Source organism: Helianthus annuus, chromosome 5, assembly GCF_002127325.2.
Source record: "Helianthus annuus cultivar XRQ/B chromosome 5, HanXRQr2.0-SUNRISE, whole genome shotgun sequence".
Taxonomy (NCBI): Eukaryota; Viridiplantae; Streptophyta; class Magnoliopsida; order Asterales; family Asteraceae; genus Helianthus; species Helianthus annuus.
Genome location: NC_035437.2, coordinates 36,563,717 through 36,589,061, shown reverse-complemented (window position 1 = coordinate 36,589,061; position 25,345 = coordinate 36,563,717). Strand labels below are relative to the sequence as shown.

At 39.9% G+C, this 25,345-nt stretch overlaps 1 protein-coding gene across 2 annotated transcripts; it reads left to right on the top strand.

Moving 5' to 3' along the window:
• The first annotated feature begins 20,516 nt into the window (after positions 1–20,516).
• On the top strand, positions 20,517–23,839 carry LOC110940260 (gamma-glutamyl peptidase 3). 2 transcript variants are annotated; one of them, XM_022181811.2, is made up of 4 exons: positions 20,517–20,904; positions 22,605–22,769; positions 23,269–23,436; positions 23,556–23,839. In XM_022181811.2, the coding sequence occupies exons 1-4, from the start codon at positions 20,572–20,574 to the stop codon at positions 23,583–23,585; spliced, it is 696 nt and encodes a 231-aa protein (XP_022037503.1). In that variant the 5' UTR covers positions 20,517–20,571; the 3' UTR covers positions 23,586–23,839. The 2 variants fall into 2 exon arrangements, with proteins under 2 accessions (XP_022037503.1, XP_022037502.1); XM_022181810.2 differs by having other exon boundaries at positions 23,533–23,839.
• Positions 23,840–25,345: the final 1,506 nt, after the last annotated feature.

Genomic DNA, 25,345 nt, shown 5'->3' with positions numbered 1-25,345 from the left:
TGACCCTATGCCGACTCGAGAAGAAGAAAGGGAAAAGGGGGGGGGGCACTCCAACGGTCATATGACCGTTTAAAATAAAAAAAAAAAAATTTTTTTTTTAAAAAATTAAACTCATATGACCGTTTAAAAGAAAGGGAAAAGGGGGGGGGGGGGGGGGGGTTGTGCGGAATTTGAGAGGGATTTGAATAGGGATGCGAATGGTAATGGGTCGGGTTTTGGTCGGATATTAGGGTATACGGTGTGGTTGCGAGATGGGGGCGGCAAAGCCTTTTGCCGCGCGGCAAACACCGCCGCCGACCAAGTTTGGTCGCGGCAAAACAAGGATCTCGGTGACCCTATGCCGACTCGAGAAGAAGAAAGGGAAAAGGGGGGGGGGGCACTCCAACGGTCATATGACCGTTTAAAATAAAAAAAAAATAATTTTTTTTTTAAAAAATTAAACTCTATATATATATCACAAACCATTTAACCATATACTTTCCAAATACTCATACAAACCAATTCCTTCTAAAAGTTTACCTTACAAAATGGCGGATGAACTCCCCCCGTTATGGTTCCCACCCATGAGTAGCGACGATTCATCCGATAGTAGCATTCTTTTTTTTTCAAAATCTCATCGGGATCCTCCGGTCGAGCCGGCTCTAGACGATACGGTGTTGGGCGAGTTGTTGAATGAAGACACCCATTGGAGACTCAAACACGATCTCATAGATCATCTCGCAAGTCAAGATTTACCCCATCTTTTGGCCGATTCCGACGAAGACTAGTTTAAATTGTTTCATGCTAATGTAATTTTATTGGTTTTTAATTTAGTGTAACTTTGATGTTTTTAATTTAATTTATGAAACTTTATTGTTTTTAATTTATTTATATTAAATTAATTATTGCAAAAAAAAAATAATCATAAAAGGTTACCACTTCAGCAAGTGTTTAAACCAATGCCAACACTTTTCAGCAAAGTTTAAACACTTTTGCCAAATACACTTTTGCCAAATTGACATGGCGCGCTCTGATTGGTCAGTTTTTTGTTTTGCCACTTTAAAGTGTTTAACCACTCCTTATACCCTTAGTAATCCTATGTCTATACCCGCTTGTAAAATTGTGTTCCATAACCGACCCAATACCCATCGGGTATTTGTCGGGTAATTACCCGTCGGGTATCGAATATACCCGTAAGTATCAGATATACCCATTAATTTGTTAAAAGATATATATTGGGGTTTTCAAATACATTTCTTTTACTGTTACAATTATTATGTATTTTATTTATACAACAATTATAAATTAAAAAAGTACATTACATAATATAAGTTTTATCATAAATTAATAATAACTTTACTATACTTGTACACTTATATGTATATACTTCACAACATACAAAATATAAATAATATTATCAAATACATATACTAAACGAAAATTTATTTTTTCACATTATGAACATACAAAAATAAAAATACTAATAGACAACGGTTAATGGAAAATAAAAATATAAATTAAAAAATCCGGGTATATAGTTCGGGTAAACGGGTGTGTGGTTTCAGGTAGTCGGGTCGGGTATATATTTCAAGACACATTTTATTAAAGTGTTTTAAGAAGGGTTAAAAGAAGATTTTAAAATTTAGAAGCACTTACGAAATAGTGGCGTACGTAAAGTACCATTAAAAGTTATCAAATATTTTAGTGGCATATGGAAAGTATCACTAAAGATCTAAATTAGTGGCATAAGAACTAAACACCACTAAAAACGTGTGCTAAGCAAATGTGGCACACGTAAAGTGCCACTAAAACCTAAATAAGTGGCACAAAAGCTAAATGCCACTAAAGTGTGTGCCACTAAATAGACTTTTTTTTTTTTGTAGTGACGATAGTAGTGGCTAGTGCCTCCCTACAATCCAATAACCTTCGCAAAAGTATATAATGTGACGCAAATCTTGTTTTTGCAACCTTCAACAATTCCAATCTTGAATTTTTTCTAAATATCGAGAAGGCATGGGTATGGTTAAGAAAATACTTAACAATAGCCTTACCTTTCTTATATGTGTCGTTTAGCCAATAAAATTCATTCCCCAAGTCTTTAAAAATAAGATTTAAAGTATGCACACAACAAGGCGACCAAAAAATATGCTTATATACCTTCTCGATCTCTTGCCCAGCCTTTTTGCAATTAGTCGCATTGTCTGTTACGACTTGCAACACGTTGCTTGATCCAACGGTCTCGATTGCTTCAATCAGATACTTAGCAATCACCCCAGCCTTTTTATCTACCCCTAAGAAGTCTCACGCGTGCATAAACATGGCACCAAGAGAATTTACCGCGAGAACATTAATCAATGGGTTATGTTTGACATCCGTCCACCCGTCCGAGACGATCAACACTCCTTGTGTGTACCAAGTGTCTTTGACCGGTGTTAGCTACTTCTCAACATCCCGTACACATGCGTCAAGTAATGTGGTTCTAGTGTAACACCCCGTGTTTTCCAAAAGTCAAAGTCAAAGTCAAGTGTTGACTGTTATTGGAATTAAAGATTAGTTTCATTTTAGTTTCATTTTGATTTTCGTATTATTTGGAGTAAGTGTTGTATAATTAAACTAATCGACCGATAATCGAACTGAGAATCAGCGACCGACTGTGAGTGATAGGAAGTAACAACGCAATAAAGATAGTCAATCAATAATCAAGCTAATCAAATCAATCATCAAACGCAAGTGTGGGGATTTTAGTACTTTTTATACGTGTGTGTGTGTGTCTTATGTGTTATTTGTGCATGTTTATTCTTATGTTAAAGTGTGTGGTGAATCAATCAAATCAATCAAGACTCGAAGGTGAATCAAACTCAATCGAAACCGACTTTGGAAACAAGTTGTAAGGATGCTTGCATGTTAGATATAATAGCTGGGACTAAAAGTAATTTGATTAGGAATTCTATCATCCTCAAATCATCGTTCATCGAACTCGAAATATCGAAAATCGTCGCGAGACACTCAAAATCAGGTAAGCCGTTCGAACAGGGCAACCTGATCGAACAGGCTAGCCGATCGAACAGGGCAACCTGATCGAACAGGCTAGCCGATCGAACAGGACTGTTCGATCGGACAGCTACTCGATCAGGAATGCTGTTCGATCAGCTGACCTTTCCTCTTTTGGAAGCCTATAAATAGGGCTGTCTTTGTCAAACTTTCCACTTTTGGAAAAGTTCTGACCGACCAGCCTCTTCTTCTCACTAAATCCAAGATTTCTCTCAAACCTGTAAGTATTTCACTCTAATCTTTGTACGTTTTTGTTCATTGATCGATTCTCCACCTTTCTATCTTTCAAAATCTGAATTTCATCCATGAAATCACCAAGATCTAGGCGTTCTTGAGTGATGTCATCATGGTGTTCTTGGTGTTCATCAAGAACTTCATGTTCTTGACTTCATTCAACCATGAATAAGCTAGATCTAACCGATTTCCACATCAATAACCTAAAATCTTCCATAGATCTTAACATTTCACGGTGGAAAAGGATTGGAAGATGGGTTTTCATCTATCTTTCAACTCTTTTACACTCAAGAAGATGAAAACGAGACTTGAACCGATTTACAAATCGACCTAAACAAACACATGGTTCAAGATTCGGGTTCTACCAAGAGATATACCGATTCCGGGTTAAACTTAAACTTGGGTTCCAAACCGTCTCTGACCGAGTTTGGGTGATTCCTGCTCAAGTCAGTAGGCTAAATAGGGACTTCAGTTTTGTGGTTCAACTCGTAGTCAAAATATCTCTAAAACACCAACGAACAACGGGAATAACCAAGTGTTAGGTGATAAGTTAACCAAATCGAGAAGCTGGCCGAACGGCTAGGCTGTTCGATCGAACAGCCCAACCGGACGACTATGCCAGCCGATCGGTTAGGCTAACCGATCGACTAGCACTTAGACCCACCAACTCACAAAGTGTAGTATTGACGAGGTACTGTTCGATCGACTATGCCACTCGATTGTAATCACTACTGCTCGGATCATGAGATACTATACTTTCAAACACTTAGACTTTTCAAAGCATTGGAATGTCACCCGATCGAACATACCAACCGATCGAGTGACATACTTGGAAACAACAAAGTGCTAACCGATCGGTTGGGCTAACCGGTCGAACAGCAGTTCGATCGACCAACTTGAAAGGTAGTACAAGCCATCATACACAAACACATCCTTCACATCAAAGGAAGAAACAATCCACTTGAAGGAACCAGCCGATCGAGCCAGCCAGCCGATCGAATGGATGTTCGAACGGACTTTCAAACCAATCGAACAGCCCACTCGATCGAACTGCTGTCCGATCGATTGGCCTATCCGATCCAGTTTCCTTTGTTTACCTTTTTCCGCGTTACTCATCGTTGTGTTATAAAACTATTCAGGCTAACCTATTCTCAGTGCTCCCTTCAATCCACAATCAACCACTGTGAGTATACTCGATCCCTTTTTGCTTTCAGCACTTTTGGGTGTTACATACGTAAACTATCAAAATCACAATCAACACAAACTATTTGAACGCTAACCTACTTGCATGTATTACTTGTCTAAATGATTGCTGTTTATTATGTTTACACGTGGAGTGCTATCTACCTGCTTTAGCAACGTAGTACTATAGTTTGGACTCAGCACCCGTTCACACGGGGGTTGCTAAGGACAATTACTTGCATGGATTACGGTGGTAATCATGTATTGCGAACTGTCTCGGACAGTCAACCCGAAGTCGTTGGTACCGATGGTCCCATGTTGATAATTTACATGCATCATTTGCCCTTGTGTACGTGCTTGGTTATGCGTAAATTATTCGAACTCTATATGCTATATCAAACTTGTGTACTCACCTTTACATTATATGTATTGACTTTTATTTTAACGTATGTGACAGGTGTTTAAGCTACTAGCGTGCTAGGGCAGCGAGGCAATAATAAACTTCTAGGAGCCTGTGACCTTAGGACAGTGTCCACGTACCTGTTCCAGGGCCATAATTATCTGTAGATCTTGCACTGGCACCTGTAGTCAGTAAGATCCACCGTAGATGTCTAGAGGTCTTAAAACAATATTTACTTTTGGTTTGTAATAATTAAGAATCCGAGTTGTCGGAACAGTTCCCATATTGTTTAGTTGCTTTCTATGATAACTTCTTATTGTTTGGGACACGGTATGGGACGTGTTATATAACTGAATTGTATGATAGTTGTTGTGGAAACTTCTGAACAATCTGTTTCGCTCAGTGCCGCGCCCCGATGATTCCGCCATCGGTTGGGGTGTGACAGATTGGTATCAGAGCCATAACTATAGGGAATTAGGTTAGACACGATCTAGTCCGGATCGCTGTCTTAGAAACCTAGACTATAGTTAGGAACCAAGAGACCAAGTTTATGTGCTTGATTTATGTTGTTTCCTTCTATTCTATCATTACATCCGAACACCGAGCCAAATTTTGTAATTTGGACGGGATTAGGAGTGAAATCCGCAAATTCCTGCCTGAAAATACAAAATTTTGCTAATTATTTTGTGTGATTTTCTATCAACAAACGGGGGAAAGTTATACCAAATTCGGGGCTGAAACCCATGAATTGACGAAAACTTCCTCTAAATTTTCTTAAAACAAGGAAGAAATCGCTAAGCTAGGGGTGAAACCCTAACCTTGGCAGTTATTCCGACTTTATTTTATCTCGCCAAGGCAAATTGACGGACTCCAACGACCTGAACTCACGAGTATGACCTAGAATGCGCATGCGTAATGCCCAAGAATCGAGGCAGAAACATGTCCACTAGAGTCGAAAGTGACGACAAGTCAACTGTGAATAGTTAAATTGCCGTGGTTAGTCAAAGTCTAGTAGCCGCAGACAATCCATTTTCCGATTTTGAGTGTTGCTTTGTTGATTTTATATGATTTACCTGTTTGCGTGTTTTAAGATTCGTTGATTGCTCCATTTGCTATCAATCAGCGTGACCTTTGTTGCTATCTTATCTCGATTCAAATCCCTGTTGATGTGATCTAAACGAAACCAGTGTGCTAGGCTACGCTATACGACTAAGTTAGACGATACAGTGTGATACTATCTGATATGCAAACAAACGACACTCGACATGTGGATATAGGTTTCTGTTTTCTGACTGCTTCTGTGATAAAATTTCGTACGTGTTTAGGAAATTAAGTGCTCTAATTGCTTAATTGCTTAAGTGCTCTAATTGCTTAATTGCTTAGGTGCTCTAATTGCTTCTGTGCTTATGTGTCTCTGTGATTATGGGTTTATGTGTTTATATGTGTTACGTGACGTGAGATGCGACGTGATTCTAAGCTTTAGTAAACTAAGACGTGCGAGATTCAAATTCGTTGTGTTGAGCCCTATGGCGATGTCTATTGCAGACCATGTCGTCATCATCAAGGCCTCGTCAACGTCTTACTCGTCGGGAGAAGAGAGATCGTCGTCTTGCTGCTATCCTCTCTAAAACAGTAGCAAAGGCTGTGAGTGAAGTATTCGAGAACGCAAGCAAGTCATCTGAGGAATCCCGAACCCTCACGCCCAAGGACTCCAACAAAGCTACTTTTAGCTTCAAACAATTCAAGGCATGTGGGCCAAAAGAGTTTACCGGTGAAGATGGCCCTACGGCTCTGTTTCATTGGTTTGACTCTGTGGAAGTTACCCTTCGTCAAAGCGGATGCCCAGATCACCTCCGTACTCTCAATGCTACCGGTGTTTTCCAGTCGCGAGCTTTGGACTGGTGGACCGCAGAAAGGAACAAGCGCGGGAACGACGCTGCATACGAGCTGACGTGGAAGGAATTGAAAGCGATCATGATGGACGAGTTCTGTCCTCCCCACGAACGCCAAAAGTTGGAGGATGAGTTCTGGAGTATCAAGCAAAAGGAGGGAGACAATGCTGGTCTCACTGCCCGTTTCAAGCAGTTGAGCATTATCTGTCCAGACCAGGTCAAGACTTCTGACATGACCATCAAGAAATACATCCGTGCTCTTCCGGATTGTGTTGCAGATTTTGTTCACGCCGCCAAACCCGCAACGATCGAGGAAACCTACCTACTCGCTGCTGAGATTAACGACAAGCGAGTTAAGGCTGGTGTCTGGGATAAGCCAAACAAGTCTCTGCATCAAGTCACCGCAGCATCAACCGACAACCCTACTGCTCAAGCCTCCAAGTCCTCAAGGAGAAGAAAGAAGAAGAGTTGCGCTGCCGCAACCACTGCTACTCCACTACAGTCTGTACCAGCCCAGCAGCAACAGCCACAGCGTTCAGCGCCAGTGATCAATGCGCCGCCAGCTAAGCGTGCGTACACCGGCCCCCACCCACTCTGTGCTACATGTTCTTATCATCACCCGGTGGGTGTGGCCTGCCGATTCTGCGCTCACTGTAATGTCTACGGGCATTTCACTGCGAGTTGCCGCTATGGTCCCCGTCAAGCTCAAGCTCAAGTCGCTGTCAACCAGGCTCTACTCCCTGCTCCTCAAGCTCCTCAAGCTGCACAGGCCCCAGCAAACAATGTTCGGACCTGCTTTGCATGTGGTGACCCTAACCACTTCGCAAACCGGTGCCCGAACAGGGTGGTGAAACAAGAAGCTCAACAACCACAGCAACAACAACAACAGCCTCAACAACAAGCCGCTCACGCCAGAACCTTCAACATCAACGCACGTCAGGCTCAAGCTGACAACAACGTGGTCAATGGTACGTTCCTTGTGAATGGTATATATGCATCATGTTTGTTTGATACTGGAGCCGATAACTGCTTTGTGTCATTTGAATTTGAGAAGCTTCTTAGACGTAAGCGCTCTTATCTTTCGACACCCTTCGAAGTAGAAGTCGCTACCGGAAGAACCATTGCTGTCAATTCTGTGCTCCGTGATTGTACTCTCAAGCTCAACAATCATATATTCCCGATTAATCTCATTCCAATGCAGCTCGGAAGTTTCGATGTCATAGTAGGCATGGACTTTCTTCGTGAAAACCATGCTGAAGTTGTGTGTGCTGATAAGATGATTCGTTTTGTGTTAGCTAGTGGTGATATTCTATGTGTTTATGGTGAAACTACTGCGAAAGATCTCAAGCTCATGTCCTGTCTTCAAGCTCGCAAATATCTCCGCAAGGAATATCGAGCCTTCTTGGCCAACATTGTTGTAGCAGAGACGGACAAGAAAAAGAAAGTTGAAGTCAATGATGTTCCTGTTGTCCGAGAATTTCCTCAGGTGTTCCCTGATGATCTTCCTGGATTACCTCCAAGTCGTGATATCGACTTTCGAATCGACCTTATTCCAGGAGCCAACCCAGTAGCCAAGGCTCCATATCGACTCGCTCCCTCTGAGATGCGAGAACTTTCAAACCAACTCCAAGAGTTACTTGAAAAAGGCTTCATTCGCCCGAGCACTTCTCCATGGGGCGCGCCAGTCCTTTTTGTCAAGAAGAAGGACGGGTCGTTCCGGATGTGCATCGATTACCGGGAATTGAACAAGCTGACCATCAAGAACCGATACCCCTTACCTAGAATCGATGACCTGTTTGACCAATTACAAGGTGCTCAGTATTTCTCCAAGATTGATCTACGTTCAGGCTACCATCAGTTGCGGATTCAAGAGGAAGACATACCCAAAACCGCTTTTCGAACCCGATACGGCCACTACGAATTTGTTGTCATGCCGTTTGGTTTGACCAACGCACCCGCGGTCTTCATGGATCTGATGAATCGCGTGTGTAAACCATTCTTAGACCGCTTTGTCATTGTATTTATTGACGATGTCCTGATCTATTCCAGATCGAGGGCCGAACATGCGCAGCATCTACGACTGGTTCTCGAGTTACTTCAGGGAAACCAACTCTACGCCAAGTTCTCCAAGTGCGAATTCTGGTTGGAGGAGGTTCAATTTCTGGGTCACATCGTGAATAGTCAGGGTATACACGTTGATCCTGCAAAGATTGAGGCAGTCAAGGGATGGGTTACGCCAAAGAATCCGTCAGAAGTTCGCTCTTTTCTCGGATTAGCTGGTTACTACCGGCGATTCATCGAAGGATTCTCAAAGATTGCTGTACCGCTTACCTCCCTTACTCATAAAGACAAGCCTTTTGTGTGGGGAACCGCGCAGGAGACTGCTTTCCAAACTCTCAAACACATGCTGTGCCATGCACCAGTTCTTACACTGCCGGACGGAAACGATGACTTCGTTGTCTATTGTGATGCTTCAAACCTTGGACTTGGCTGTGTTCTCATGCAACGAGACAAGGTTATAGCTTACGCATCTCGACAGCTCAAAATCCACGAGAAGAACTATACAACCCATGACCTTGAGCTAGGCGCAGTTGTCTTTGCCTTAAAGATTTGGCGACACTACCTGTATGGTACAAAGTGTACGATCTTCACCGATCACAAGAGCCTACAACATATCTTTAACCAGAGGGAACTCAATATGCGTCAACGCCGATGGGTAGAACTTCTCAACGATTACGACTGTGAGATCCGTTATCACCCAGTCAAGGCGAATGTAGTTGCAGACGCCCTCAGCAGAAAGAATTACGTGATAGGTGTTCGAAACATCCAGGCTCAGTATAACCTCGAAGCTCTCATCCGCGAAGCACAACACGCATGCTTCAACGAGCGTACGTTGAAGAAAGAACGAATCTATCACGATGGAACTCAGCTCGTGAGCAAAGCCAACGGGATATTCTATTATCTGGACCGAATCTGGGTTCCGAGGAGGACAGATTTGCGAAAGATTATCATGAACGAAGCCCACAAATCCCGATATTCCATTCATCCCGGTGCGGACAAAATGTATCAGGACCTCCGTTACAAGTACTGGTGGCCTGGGATGAAAAGGGATATTGCTCTATATGTTGGTAGCTGTTTAACTTGTGCAAGAGTCAAGGCTGAACACCAAAGACCTTCAGGCTTACTCGAACAACCGCCGATACCCGTATGGAAGTGGGAAAGCATAGCTATGGATTTCATAACTAAGCTTCCGACCACGCCATCAGGTCACGACAGTATTTGGGTTATAGTCGACCGTCTGACCAAATCAGCCCACTTTCTGCCAATACGAGAAGACTATAAGGTGGCCAAACTAGCCCAAATCTACACCGACGAGATCATTAAGAATCATGGTACGCCTCGAGACATCATTTCGGATCGCGATGCTCGGTTTACATCGAGATTGTGGGAAACTTTTCAAGCAGCTCTAGGTACGACGCTGAATTTGAGTACCGCATTCCACCCGCAAACCGACGGGCAGACTGAAAGAACGATTCGTACTATTGAAGACATGCTCCGTGCGTGTGTTATTGATTTTGGTGGTAGTTGGAGCAAACACCTACCGTTGGTCGAATTTTCGTACAATAATAGCTATCACTCCAGCATCGAAATGGCACCTTTCGAAGCCTTGTATGGTAGGAGATGTCGCTCGCCTATTGTATGGCACGAGGTCGGTCATTCACAATTGACTGGGCCCGAGATTCTACAAGAAACGACTGACAAGATCCACCAAATAAGGGAAAATTTGGTAAAGGCCCGGGATAGACAAAAGATGTACGCCGATAAACGACGCAGGCCCCGCGAATTTGCAGTTGGCGACTACGTGCTCCTAAAGGTATCGCCTTGGAAGGGAGTAGTCCGATTCGGCAAAAGAGGGAAACTTGCGCCTCGATTTGTTGGACCTTTTAAGATTCTGGAAAGGATCGGTAAAGTTGCCTACAAACTCGAATTACCGGAGAAACTCAGCAATGTCCACCCGACTTTCCATATATCAAACCTTCGAAAATGTGTAGCCGACCACGACGCAATAATACCACTCGACGATCTTCAGGTCAATGAGACGCTACACTTCGTGGAAAAGCCTGTCGAAATCATGGACCGACAGACCAAGCAACTCAGACGCTCTCGCATTCCTATTGTAAAAGTACGATGGGAAGGCAAACGAGGCGCGGAGTTCACTTGGGAACTCGAAAGTGACATGAAGGCCAAGTACCCGCAGTTATTCAGATAGATCTGAAGCATCAAATAGGTAAAATCACACGGCGATGTACGGTTCTCGGCCTAATTTCGGGACGAAATTCCCTAAAGGAGGGGAGACTGTAACACCCCGTGTTTTCCAAAAGTCAAAGTCAAAGTCAAGTGTTGACTGTTATTGGAATTAAAGATTAGTTTCATTTTAGTTTCATTTTGATTTTCGTATTATTTGGAGTAAGTGTTGTATAATTAAACTAATCGACCGATAATCGAACTGAGAATCAGCGACCGACTGTGAGTGATAGGAAGTAACAACGCAATAAAGATAGTCAATCAATAATCAAGCTAATCAAATCAATCATCAAACGCAAGTGTGGGGATTTTAGTACTTTTTATACGTGTGTGTGTGTGTCTTATGTGTTATTTGTGCATGTTTATTCTTATGTTAAAGTGTGTGGTGAATCAATCAAATCAATCAAGACTCGAAGGTGAATCAAACTCAATCGAAACCGACTTTGGAAACAAGTTGTAAGGATGCTTGCATGTTAGATATAATAGCTGGGACTAAAAGTAATTTGATTAGGAATTCTATCATCCTCAAATCATCGTTCATCGAACTCGAAATATCGAAAATCGTCGCGAGACACTCAAAATCAGGTAAGCCGTTCGAACAGGGCAACCTGATCGAACAGGCTAGCCGATCGAACAGGGCAACCTGATCGAACAGGCTAGCCGATCGAACAGGACTGTTCGATCGGACAGCTACTCGATCAGGAATGCTGTTCGATCAGCTGACCTTTCCTCTTTTGGAAGCCTATAAATAGGGCTGTCTTTGTCAAACTTTCCACTTTTGGAAAAGTTCTGACCGACCAGCCTCTTCTTCTCACTAAATCCAAGATTTCTCTCAAACCTGTAAGTATTTCACTCTAATCTTTGTACGTTTTTGTTCATTGATCGATTCTCCACCTTTCTATCTTTCAAAATCTGAATTTCATCCATGAAATCACCAAGATCTAGGCGTTCTTGAGTGATGTCATCATGGTGTTCTTGGTGTTCATCAAGAACTTCATGTTCTTGACTTCATTCAACCATGAATAAGCTAGATCTAACCGATTTCCACATCAATAACCTAAAATCTTCCATAGATCTTAACATTTCACGGTGGAAAAGGATTGGAAGATGGGTTTTCATCTATCTTTCAACTCTTTTACACTCAAGAAGATGAAAACGAGACTTGAACCGATTTACAAATCGACCTAAACAAACACATGGTTCAAGATTCGGGTTCTACCAAGAGATATACCGATTCCGGGTTAAACTTAAACTTGGGTTCCAAACCGTCTCTGACCGAGTTTGGGTGATTCCTGCTCAAGTCAGTAGGCTAAATAGGGACTTCAGTTTTGTGGTTCAACTCGTAGTCAAAATATCTCTAAAACACCAACGAACAACGGGAATAACCAAGTGTTAGGTGATAAGTTAACCAAATCGAGAAGCTGGCCGAACGGCTAGGCTGTTCGATCGAACAGCCCAACCGGACGACTATGCCAGCCGATCGGTTAGGCTAACCGATCGACTAGCACTTAGACCCACCAACTCACAAAGTGTAGTATTGACGAGGTACTGTTCGATCGACTATGCCACTCGATTGTAATCACTACTGCTCGGATCATGAGATACTATACTTTCAAACACTTAGACTTTTCAAAGCATTGGAATGTCACCCGATCGAACATACCAACCGATCGAGTGACATACTTGGAAACAACAAAGTGCTAACCGATCGGTTGGGCTAACCGGTCGAACAGCAGTTCGATCGACCAACTTGAAAGGTAGTACAAGCCATCATACACAAACACATCCTTCACATCAAAGGAAGAAACAATCCACTTGAAGGAACCAGCCGATCGAGCCAGCCAGCCGATCGAATGGATGTTCGAACGGACTTTCAAACCAATCGAACAGCCCACTCGATCGAACTGCTGTCCGATCGATTGGCCTATCCAATCCAGTTTCCTTTGTTTACCTTTTTCCGCGTTACTCATCGTTGTGTTATAAAACTATTCAGGCTAACCTATTCTCAGTGCTCCCTTCAATCCACAATCAACCACTGTGAGTATACTCGATCCCTTTTTGCTTTCAGCACTTTTGGGTGTTACATACGTAAACTATCAAAATCACAATCAACACAAACTATTTGAACGCTAACCTACTTGCATGTATTACTTGTCTAAATGATTGCTGTTTATTATGTTTACACGTGGAGTGCTATCTACCTGCTTTAGCAACGTAGTACTATAGTTTGGACTCAGCACCCGTTCACACGGGGGTTGCTAAGGACAATTACTTGCATGGATTACGGTGGTAATCATGTATTGCGAACTGTCTCGGACAGTCAACCCGAAGTCGTTGGTACCGATGGTCCCATGTTGATAATTTACATGCATCATTTGCCCTTGTGTACGTGCTTGGTTATGCGTAAATTATTCGAACTCTATATGCTATATCAAACTTGTGTACTCACCTTTACATTATATGTATTGACTTTTATTTTAACGTATGTGACAGGTGTTTAAGCTACTAGCGTGCTAGGGCAGCGAGGCAATAATAAACTTCTAGGAGCCTGTGACCTTAGGACAGTGTCCACGTACCTGTTCCAGGGCCATAATTATCTGTAGATCTTGCACTGGCACCTGTAGTCAGTAAGATCCACCGTAGATGTCTAGAGGTCTTAAAACAATATTTACTTTTGGTTTGTAATAATTAAGAATCCGAGTTGTCGGAACAGTTCCCATATTGTTTAGTTGCTTTCTATGATAACTTCTTATTGTTTGGGACACGGTATGGGACGTGTTATATAACTGAATTGTATGATAGTTGTTGTGGAAACTTCTGAACAATCTGTTTCGCTCAGTGCCGCGCCCCGATGATTCCGCCATCGGTTGGGGTGTGACATCTAGCTTTTTCACTAGATGGGGGTTTGTATCCATCTAGTGCCTTCTTGATCGCACTCACCATTTCAATAAATTGTGGGTTGCGTAATACATTTAGTGGGATCCCGTTAGCACATAAACCATGAACAATCTTCAAATCTACCTCGTTTCTCTTTAACATGGCAAACGATTCTTCAAGGAGTTTCTTCGAGGATGAGTTTTTCGATAGAACCGAATTTTTTAACGACTTTGAAACTCCACCAGATTCTGCTTCTTTTACCTTGTTCAAAAGCCTTTTTAACTTCTCCTGGTCTCTAAGTAGGACCGAACATCTTTTAATGTCGGCTTTTTTTCCATCAGCCCTAAAAAGTGGTAATGAATTTTGTGTAAGTGCTCGTAAACGTGCACTTACAGCGATTGCAAACCCATGTTTTACTACCGCCAGGATTCTTGCTCTTCCCTGTAGCAAGTAAACTGAATTAATACCACATAATATACTGATTACGCATACTATTTAATACAACAACAGCAGACTTTTGACAACAGCATACTATTTAATACAACAACAACATACTATTATTTAATACAACAGAAGACTTTTGACATAGTATTTAATTTAATCAACACCAGAAACTATAAACTAATGGTTTCAAGCAACATAAACTATAAACTAATGGTTTCAAGCAACAGAAACTATAAACTAATGGTTTCAGACTTTTGACAACAGCATTACTAATGGTTAAGCACTTAAGCTAGCAATTTAATCTGTTAGAAAATAAAACTATAGGATCAGAAATTATTCATCATTTCCTTTTTTTGGGAGATTTCCTTCATCATTTTAGCATCAATCATTTAGCCGTTAGGATCTTTTGGATCCTTCATCCAGCTCATATTTCCGTATTTATCATTCTTGTATCTCTATTTTGTTTATCTAGATCATAAAGCAATAAAATATAAGTTTTTTCTCTGATCAAAGAAAATATGGTATCAGAGCAGTTCTGAATCGATTCAGGGAACTGCTCATCATCTACCCCTTCCGCTTCAAACAACCATAGCCAAGGCCACCATGTCTTCCGACGGCGGCCCGACTGTTCAAAATAATACCGACCTTTCAATCCAATTAGCCAACCTTCTCAATGGTTTTCAATCATCCCAAAACCAAAACACAAACACAATCTGTCCGATAGCCTCATGATCAGCCTTAAACTTAACAATCAAAATTATGCCCTATGGGCTCGTATGATTCGTGTAGCAATTGAAGGTAAATCAAAAACTCTTCTCGGTCATTTGTCAGGAAATCCGGCACCTCCCAAACCGACTGAAGATGGGTATGAGCGATGGGAACAAGACGACCTCGTAGTGTTTTCATGGCTAGTACAAAATATTGAACCAACAATTGCAAGCAACTTGAACGAGTTTCCCACTGCTAAAGCCTTGTGGGATGCTCTCGTCACCACATACAACAGTGGTAAAGATAAGCTCCAAACCTTTGATTTACATGTCAAAGCGAATGGAATTAAACAGAATGGAACCCCTCTTGAGGAATTTTGGATCATAATGAAAGGAATCTGGGGAGAAATAGATCGAAGAGATCCAAATCCCATGACATTCCCAGCTGATATTACCACTTACAATAAACTGAGAACAGAGCAGAAATTGTTTCAGTTCCTTAACGCAATTGACAGACAATATCATACTATCAAGAGATAAATCCTTAGGATGGATCCGCTTCCCTCGGCAGAAGAAGCATATGCGGCAGTCCGAAAGGAAACCGCACACCAAAACATCCTTGGGACCACTGCCGGAACTCAATCAGGAATCGGAGCGGGGCTAGCTACTACTCGACCTGACCACAGTGACAGAGCCCTAGGGCTTGCGGCCAGGGGCAGACGCGCCGCTCAGACTTCCCGTTCAAACCCAAGATCGATAAAACTAACCTTAAGTGTGACCATTGTGGAATGATGAGGCATACCAAAGACCAATGCTTCAGAATTGTTGGCTACCCTGAATGGTGGAGCGATGGCCATAAGAAGAGTACTAAAGATGGAGGGAAAGCAGCAGTCGCCACCAACCGTACCGAAGATTTCGGCAGGAGCGGCGAAGATTCTGGCAGGAGCGACGAGCAGAACAGTGGGGGATTTGGCGGTGTTGCTTTCGCTGGAGAAACTAACATATGATTTATCCGATATTAGAAATAAAAATACTCCTAGAATTGACCATATCAAAACCGCTAACCGGGGGGGGGGGGGGTTGTTCCTGTCAAAGGAGGAGGAACTGTTGAGATATTTCCCACTTTAAAACTTTCAAACTGTCTTTACGTCCCGTCCCTGTCGCGTAAACTGTTATCCATTAGTCATGTTACAAAAGAGTTAAATTGCACCATCTTGATGCATCCAACCTTTTGTATTCTCCAGGATATCAGGACGGGAATGATCATTGGGCGTGGCACTGAACGATTGGGATTGTACTATGTGGATGAAGTGACTCAACTGGGAATGATCATAGGAGATTAGGACACCCATCTATTGGCTATTTACGTGTTTTATTTCCAAAACTTTTTTCTAATAATAATGGGTGTCTTAGCTAAAAGTCATAGACAAACTTATAAATTAAATAACACCAAAGTTGCGTTACCTTTTTCTCTTATTCACTCAGATGTTTGGGGACCCGCTGAGGTCATTGGAGGACAAAACTTTCGTTTTTTTGTTCTTTTTATTGACGATTGCACTCGTATGACATGGATTTATTTTTTGAAAAACACAAATGAAGTTTTCGAGAAATTAGAATATTTTATGCCATGATACAAGCACAATTTAAGACTAATATTCAAATCCCTCGATCCGACAACGGAGGAGAGTATGTCAACAATTCCATGAAACAATTTTGTCAAGACAAAGGCATTAAAAAAACATGTCCACATACTCCTGAACAAAATGGCACTGTCGAACGAAAAAATCGGATCTTCTTAGAAATTACACGCGCCCTATTGCTTGAGTCAAGGGTTCCTACATTTTTTTGGCCTGAAGCAGCTTCTACTGCAACTTATTTGATCAACCGTCTCCCAACTAAAGCTCTTGATTCAAAAACTCCCATCCAAATTTTGTCCGATTTAACTAAAATTCCTCCACCTCTCACGTTACAACGACGGGTTTTCGGATGCACGGTCTATGCTCGTATACCTAAACATGATCGAGGCAAACTTGGCCCGTGCGCTGAGAAGTGTGTATTTGTTGGCTATGGTGTCGATCAAAAAGGATATCGATGCTATAGTCCAAAACGACGACATATGTACACTACCCTTAATTGTGACTTTCTTGAAACCGAATACTTCTATACCCCCCAGCACAGTGGTCAGGGGGAGAAGGCATATGACACACTAAGCAGGATAACCAAGATTCCTTTTTTAAGGAGAAGTCCATCACAATAACCGGGATGAGGCACCTGCTCCTAGTCCACAAATTGATGCTCCCACCGTTAGTGCCACTAACCAAGATTTCCCTAGTCCAGATACTGAGGTAAGTCACGTTGAAATAAATGAAACTTAAAATACTGAAACTAACAACAATGAGAGTGCATTAGATCAAAATTTGCAGGAAGAGTTTATACAGGAACAAGAAGAACCAACACAAGAACAAGAAGAACACGATATGGAAGAAGAAACAACAGGAAAATATGTCTTGCCTCCAAGAGCTAATAGGGGGATTCCTCCAGAACGATACTCTCCAGAAAAAGAAACGAGGTCATCTAGATATCCCATGGCAAATACTGCAAATGGTAACTTATCGAAAGAAGCCAAAGCCTTCACAACTTCCTTGTATAAGGAGCAACTACCAACCTCTATAGAACAGGCCTTGAATTCAAAAAATTGAAAAAATGCTATGGAAAAAGAAATGAAGCACTCAAAAGAAATGATACATGAGAAAAAGGTGTTCTTCCCTTAGGAAAAAGACCAGTAGGATGTCGTTGGGTCTTTACAATCAAACACAAAGCTGATGGAACCATTGAAAGATATAAAACTCGACTCGTAGCTAAAGGCTACACCCAAACATATGGGATTGACTATTTCGAAACTTTTTCACCGGTTGCTAAAATTGACACTATTCGCGTCCTTTTCTCCATCACTGCAAACGAAGGATGGCCCCTTCATCAATTTGACGTCACAAATGCTTTTCTACATGGAGAATTAGAAGAAGAAGTTTACATAGAGGCTCCCCCCGGTTTTGCCAAAGACTTTAAAGCTAATGAAGTGTGTAGATTAAAAAGGACTCTTTACGGTCTTAAATAATCCCCTCGGGCCTGGTTTGGCAGATTTACATTGGCAATGAAAGGATATGGCTTCCGACAAAGCAATTCTGACCACACACTATTCCTTAAACAAACTGGTAAATTTGTAACTTGTTTAATTATATACGTTGATGATATGATTATTACAGGTAATGATGAAGAAGAAATTAAGAAGTTAAAGGAAAGTCTTTTCACCGAGTTCGAAATGAAAGATTTAGGAAGACTGAAGTACTTTCTTGGGATTGAAGTTCTTAGATCTCAACAAGGGATTTTCATATGTCAGAAAAAATATATTCTTGATCTCCTGGCTGAGATAGGGATGATTGACTGCAAACCAGTTGACATTCCCATAATGACCAACCAGAAACTCTACATAGAAGAAGGAAAAGATTTGGCAGACAAGGAAAACGATTGGTGGGCAAACTTATATATCTTTCACATACCCGCCCTGACATTGCATACGCAGTAGGAGTTGTCAGTCAATTCATGCACCGACCACAAACGAATCACATGGATGCAGTTCTAAGGAACATAAAGTACCTTAAAGGGACTGTAGGCCATGGGATTTTGTTTCGGCCAAACAAACATTTGAAGATTCAGGCCTATACAGACGCAGACTAGGCAGGAAACAAAGATGACCGGAGATCTACTTCGGGATACTTTACTTTGGTTGGTGGAAACTTAGTTACATGGAAAGCAAAAAACAAAAGGTTGTCGCCTTGTCTAGCGCTGAAGCAGAATTCCGAGGCGTTGCACGAGGATTAGCAGAATACACAAACTTTTATCAGAGATTGATTTTCCCCAAACTGAGCCCAGTAAAATCATGTGAGATAATCAAGCCGCCATATAGATTTCAGAAAATCCTGTCCAACACGACCGTACAAAACATGTGGAAGTTGATAGACATTTCATCAAAGAAAAGCTCGAAGCAGGGATTGTAGAACTTCCGCTTATTCCCTCTAAAGATCAACTTGCAGACATTTTAACCAAGGCTGTCAACGGGAAATTGTTCAACAGTTGCCTCAACAAGTTGAGCTTCGGAGACCCTACTACTCAACTTGAGGGGGAGTGTTATAAAATAAAATTATAGGATCAGAAATTATTCATCATTTCCTTTTTTTGGGAGATTTCCTTCATCATTTTAGCATCAATCATTTAGCCGTTAGGATCTTTTGGATCCTTCATCCAGCTCATATTTCCGTATTTATCATTCTTGTATCCCTATTTATTGGGGTTGTTTTTGTTTGTCTAAATCATAAAGCAATAAAATATAAGTTTTTTCTCTGATCAAAGAAAATATAATCAACTGTACAAATATTAATTTAATCATGCTGACAAATATTAAGTTAAGCATGCTGATGATTAAATTAAACTATAAACTAATGGTTTCAGACTTTTGCCATCTGTACAAATATCTGCTAACAAACTAATATTGCTAACAAATATTAAGTTAAGCATGCTGATTTAATCACACTATTTAATTTAATCAACTGCAGAAACGTACCAACACCCGTGTAGGTTACTTCACTAACGAGCGGCTTTGTTGGATCATAAGACGTTTCTTCACTTCGTTTTTTCGATTGACTTCCACCTGCTGCCGATATTTCCTGAACCTCATCATCAATGTTAATGAAATCTTGTGTCTCGCTTACATGTGTCTCTTGATCATCACTGTAATTGCTTTTTTTTTCCGAAAGCCATTTGATTGTGAAGGTGTGAAATTGGAATGAATGCAGTGTAATTGAAGGTGTGATTGTGTGAAATTGAGTAACAAATCAGCGTATATATAAACATGATTATGGATTTCTGGGATTTGGTAACTGGTCAGAATTATGGAAACGTACCATACGTATTCTCTGTGTTTCCCGCTTTTTATATAATCCCGCCAATTGTACGTATTTTCATACGCGCCGTTTCCAAACCCTAATACGTATTATACCTACAAATTCGCTACTTTAGAAAACGAAATCGGATAAATTCATGAATTGCATATGCTGAATTGATGTCTGAAATACGCTGATTTGATGTATAAAAAACGCCGATTTGATGTATGCAATTCACGAATTGATAGCGTACAATACTGATACGAATTCCGGATGGTACGTTTCGTACCAATACGAAATTCGTGGCTTCATGGACGAATTCTGTGACTATGGTTTTACCTAAGCTTTCTTATGTCATCTTTGATTCCCACCCCACTAAATTATATTATCGCATTCACACTTACTTATATGGATTCTTTATTCTTTATTTATTCAACTTCTGCCATCTGGAATCTTTGTTTTTATTCTCTATGTTCTATATAAAAGCAGCACATCCTTTGTTAAACACCAAACTACTCAAAATATAAGAGCATTCTTTCTCTACACACTAAAAACACACTGAAATGGGGATAGAATGTGAATCCAAGAGAAGGTATGCATTACTGTTAGCAGCAAGAGACTCAGAATATGTGAAGAAGGTGTACGGAGGGTATTTTAATGTGTTTGTTGCGGCTTTTGGGGACGATGAAGAACAAGAAGAGAAGTGGGATATGTACCGGGTTGTAGATGGGGAGTTCCCTGATATGAATGAGCTTGAAAACTATGATGGGTTTGTTGTGAGTGGAAGCCCTTATGATGCTTATGGAGATGACAATTGGATTCTTGAACTTTGTCATCTTTTGCAAACCCTATATTCCATGCAAAAGAAAGTCCTTGGCATTTGCTTTGGCCACCAGGTATCTTTAATCATGTAACTTGGTTATAATAATAGAGATACCTTTTTCCCATACCTTAGAAAGGGTTTTGTGATCCAAATTCTAAGATACTTCATATCACAAATGCAATACAACCTTATATAACATTATAACATCGAATATATCATCTTTAACTAAAATATATTCGCAACACTTGAATTGAGTAACAAGATATAATCATATAATTATCTTTAGCCACGAATCTAATTTTCCATTTTATTCCTGTCACCTTATATAATCCACGATATATGGAGATTCTGAAAGAGGTCCCATTAGTATTTCTTCTGTAACCAAAAAAAAATGCGACATTTCTTGGCCACTAGAATATTTGCATCATAAATTAATCAATTTCTTTCATGGCAAAATTGTTATGTTTCACAAAACCTGGACTACAATTTTTGTGAAAGCAAATGATCATGCTTTTTCTTATTTGGGTTGTTAGCTCTAGTTTATAACTTTTTCAAAAAGTTCAGTGTCAGTAAACTTAATAAATTAACTCTAATCTTATGTTTTCATAAGTTTTGGTTGCCACGTCTTACCTAAGTGCCAAAACTCAAATAATTATTATGTTAAAAAAAAAATATTATATCAGTTTTTGTATACTGATTATTTAATTAACTGTCTTAATTATTGTTTAAGTAACACAGTTCCTCATAATTGACCAGAGACGATGTCCGTGATAATTTTAAATTTGAAATACCCTTTCTTTGGATAAGGTGAAATCTTTCTCCCAATAAAATAATAAAAATAATCGATAATGTTATTGATTTTATAACTATTTGGTAAAGCTAATTCTCGACTTATGTGTATTCTATATATTGGCAATCACATAAGGATAAGCTGTAATGTAACCTGCTTTTATATATTTTTGTTTAGAGACTGCTAGTGTTTGCTCTAGAGAAATTGGTAAGTACCAAAATTTCCATTTGCATATTTTGCCAAAAATGGTGAGTTATTTGATTTTGAATAAAAAAGAAAAACCTAAAAGGTGCCTTAATATCAATCTTTTGTACCATAAAGATTACTCATCTTATTTTTAGTTTTTTTTTCATTCATTTTTACCATAAATACTGAATTGATGGTAAACTAAATCTAGAAACTAGAATTTGAAAGGAAAAGTGATAAACTACAAATGATAGAGATGAAGTTGACAGTCTTTCAGAAAATCTCTCAAATTGATGAAAGCACTGAAAAGAAAAGGTGCAAAAGGGAAAAGGTCAATGGTATGATTTTAGGGATTTACACACACATAAACATCTATTTCTTTTCATCCATCAAGCCCATGGAAGCCCTTGGTCCGATGTGGAAGAAAGAGAAACGGGCAGGGAAGACGTGGATGAGAAAGAGACGCCGAAAAATCCTTGTACAAAGGCGTTCGTGAGGAGGATGTGAGAGGGGTGGAGAGAGGGCGGGAGTGCCGCCTATGAAGAGATGTAGACTGGTTGTATGGGAAGTGCCAATCACAATACATCTGAACATAATAAAAAGATTCTATATTTATAATTCATTTGTAGAAAATTATGTTTTAGGGAAATAAATCAATGCCAATGGTCCAATCGAGCATTCGGTTCCTTTTATATTACTTTTTAAATCAAGTAATTAATTAACGATGCATCTTGTATCCTAAAACGTACGAGACTAATGACCATGAACTAACTTGTTTATGTTTTTCTGTTAAATAGGTTTTGTGTAGGGCATTAGGAGGAAAGGTCGGAAAATCAGATAGTGGTTGGGACATTGGCCTAAGGAAAGTGAACATTGTCAAAGATTTCTCCCCTTGCAGCTTTCTGGAAACTTTCATTGAGACACCCCCAGCTCTCATCATCATTGAGTGCCACCAAGATGAGGTCTCTCTCTCTCTCTCTCTCTCTCTCTCTCTCTTAAAAAAACAGTTGAAAAGATTTGCTCATCTTGTCTTAGACATGCTCAAGCATTTTAGCAAACCCATTTGATCGAGTTTTGTTTGATCTCTTCCAAAAATCACATATACCCTAGAATTATTTGATTTGTGGCCATTTTAGCAAAGTTTTTCTAGTAGATTTTTGAAGTAGTTATGGTTTTTAGCCAATTCTCTACCTTGTGTAGTGGACTCTTAAAAACGTGACACCAAATATTCACGTGGTAAGTGAACTTCTCGAATAGTCTGACATGGGAAAATTAAAAAAAAAAAAATGAGTCTCTTCTGTTGATCAGTATACTCCAATTGAGTGTGCTTCTTTGACAAACTGACTCGGACTAAAAAAAGTTCAAGAACCTGCTAGAAACTCCTAAAAATGCTAATGATGTGCCCTCATGCAACCACATCATGGTAAAGGAACTTATACCATATTATATGAACGAGCGCAGGTGTGGGAGGTGCCAACGGGAGCACAAGTGATAGCATTCTCTGATAAAACAGGAGTCGAAATGTTCACAATTGGGGATCATATTCTAGGGATTCAAGGTCATCCAGAGTACCCCAAAGACATTTTAAACAATCTTATAGACCGCCTTCTCAATCAAGATTCCATTGAGGTATGTAACTCATCTCAATCTCCTTGTTCATCTACCCCAACTCAATTGCGGTCTCTTGAGTAACAAAACTGATTAGCATTGAACATAAAATGACAGACTGAACTAGCTAATGTTGCAAGGTCAAAGCTGGAAACTGCAGATCCAGATAACAAGTGCTGGCAAGAAATATGCAAAGCATTTCTTAAGGGTTACTGGAACCCATATTTAAGTATTGAACAATGAAGATGTATGTAATACTTCCTTGATGTTAACTACGTAGTGTTTCAAACAACCCCCTACCCTCAAAAAAAATGTCTTATGTGATCTTGCCTTTCTAGTAAGAATAAGCTTGAAATGTATTGTGAATTGTGATATACATGTGTAATAATATATAATACATGAATACATCCAAAGTCTTTATTCATATGACTCGTTCTTTTATTTGTTTTGCTTGACCAAGGAAATTACATTTGCAAATGGCTTTTACGACTCATTTTTGAGTGGCCATGAGGAAATATTCATTTCCATATTTCTGATGAATTATACAATAATCAAGTGGCCATGAGGGATCCATAATTTTTATTAGTGAGAAAAAATAACATATGTTAAAAATATTAACATTAAGTCAAAGCTAAAAGACATCACAAAATATGTATTATTTATTGAATATGGTTCATAAGTGAATTTCCACAGGCAAACCGGACGTAGTAAAAACTTTACCTATTGAGCTTACATGCAATACAGATTACCAATTGATTTATATTTACGAATAGTCAACAACACATTCAGAGCACTGATGGTTATTGCTAGCGGCTCAATGATGATGATATCACCATAAAGTTTTCACTTAATATTAAACCCACTCGTAATAGTTGTTTCTAATGAAATGGATAAATATGATATATTTGTCGTTTTGTGTAAATCATAGCACATTTAATTCTAAATAAACAGAAACATCTTGTAAATAACTTCTTTTTACATAATCTACAATAATTACCTTTTAAAAACAAACTACATAATGCATTTTATTAATCAGGTCACACTATGTTAACGTGATGAGTTATGGTTGATGAAACATCCACAAATTTACCGTTATTACCTTAATGAGCTTTAATATATGTCACAGCTATATTAGGTACACTAAGACATTTAGGTTAACAAGTTATGTGTCATTGAGAGCTTTCTTGAATTCTGATGAGCTCTCTCTGTTTTCTGATGACTCTTATAGTTTGTTGAGAGTTGCAGTGTTATCTTCTGTCTGCTTCTGCACAACTTTGACAGTTTCTGATAAAACATTGATCTCTGATTTTTGATTTCTGATATCTCCCAGTATCAGATCAAGTTTTCTTTCTATAGTTGTTTTCTCAGTGGCAGTTGTATCTTCAAGTTCCTTGTGAGGTTGTTTAGTGGACATAGATTGATGTCCTTGGTAAATAGGAGAAACAACAGATGTTCCACCTCTAACACCAGCAGAAAACACATTCTCTGCTGTTCTGAGGTTAAGAGGATGGAAATATTCCATATTCTCTGTTCCCTCACCAGAAAACTGAAACATATTCAAGTCCTGGTTTTCCTCATATCCTTGAACCCTTTCAGGTTCTCCATGAGTTGTTGAGAAACTCTTAGTTTTCTCATCCAGGTTTCCTTGATCAGTAACCTGATCTCCACCTGTTGCCACCACATTTTCCTCCTCAGAATCTGATTCAGAAAATGGGTCTTTAGTTTCGCTCACATTTTGTTTTGTAGAAACAGTGCCTCTATGTAAAATTTCAAACTTTCCTTGAATTGACTCATCAGAATCACTCTCAGAATTATGAAATATATTGAGTTTAGAGTGTTGTGCACCTGTTTCTCGCATATGTGAGATTTCAGCATGATGTTCTTCTGCCACAGGACTCATATTCACATCTTTATCAGCTGGATGAGGATC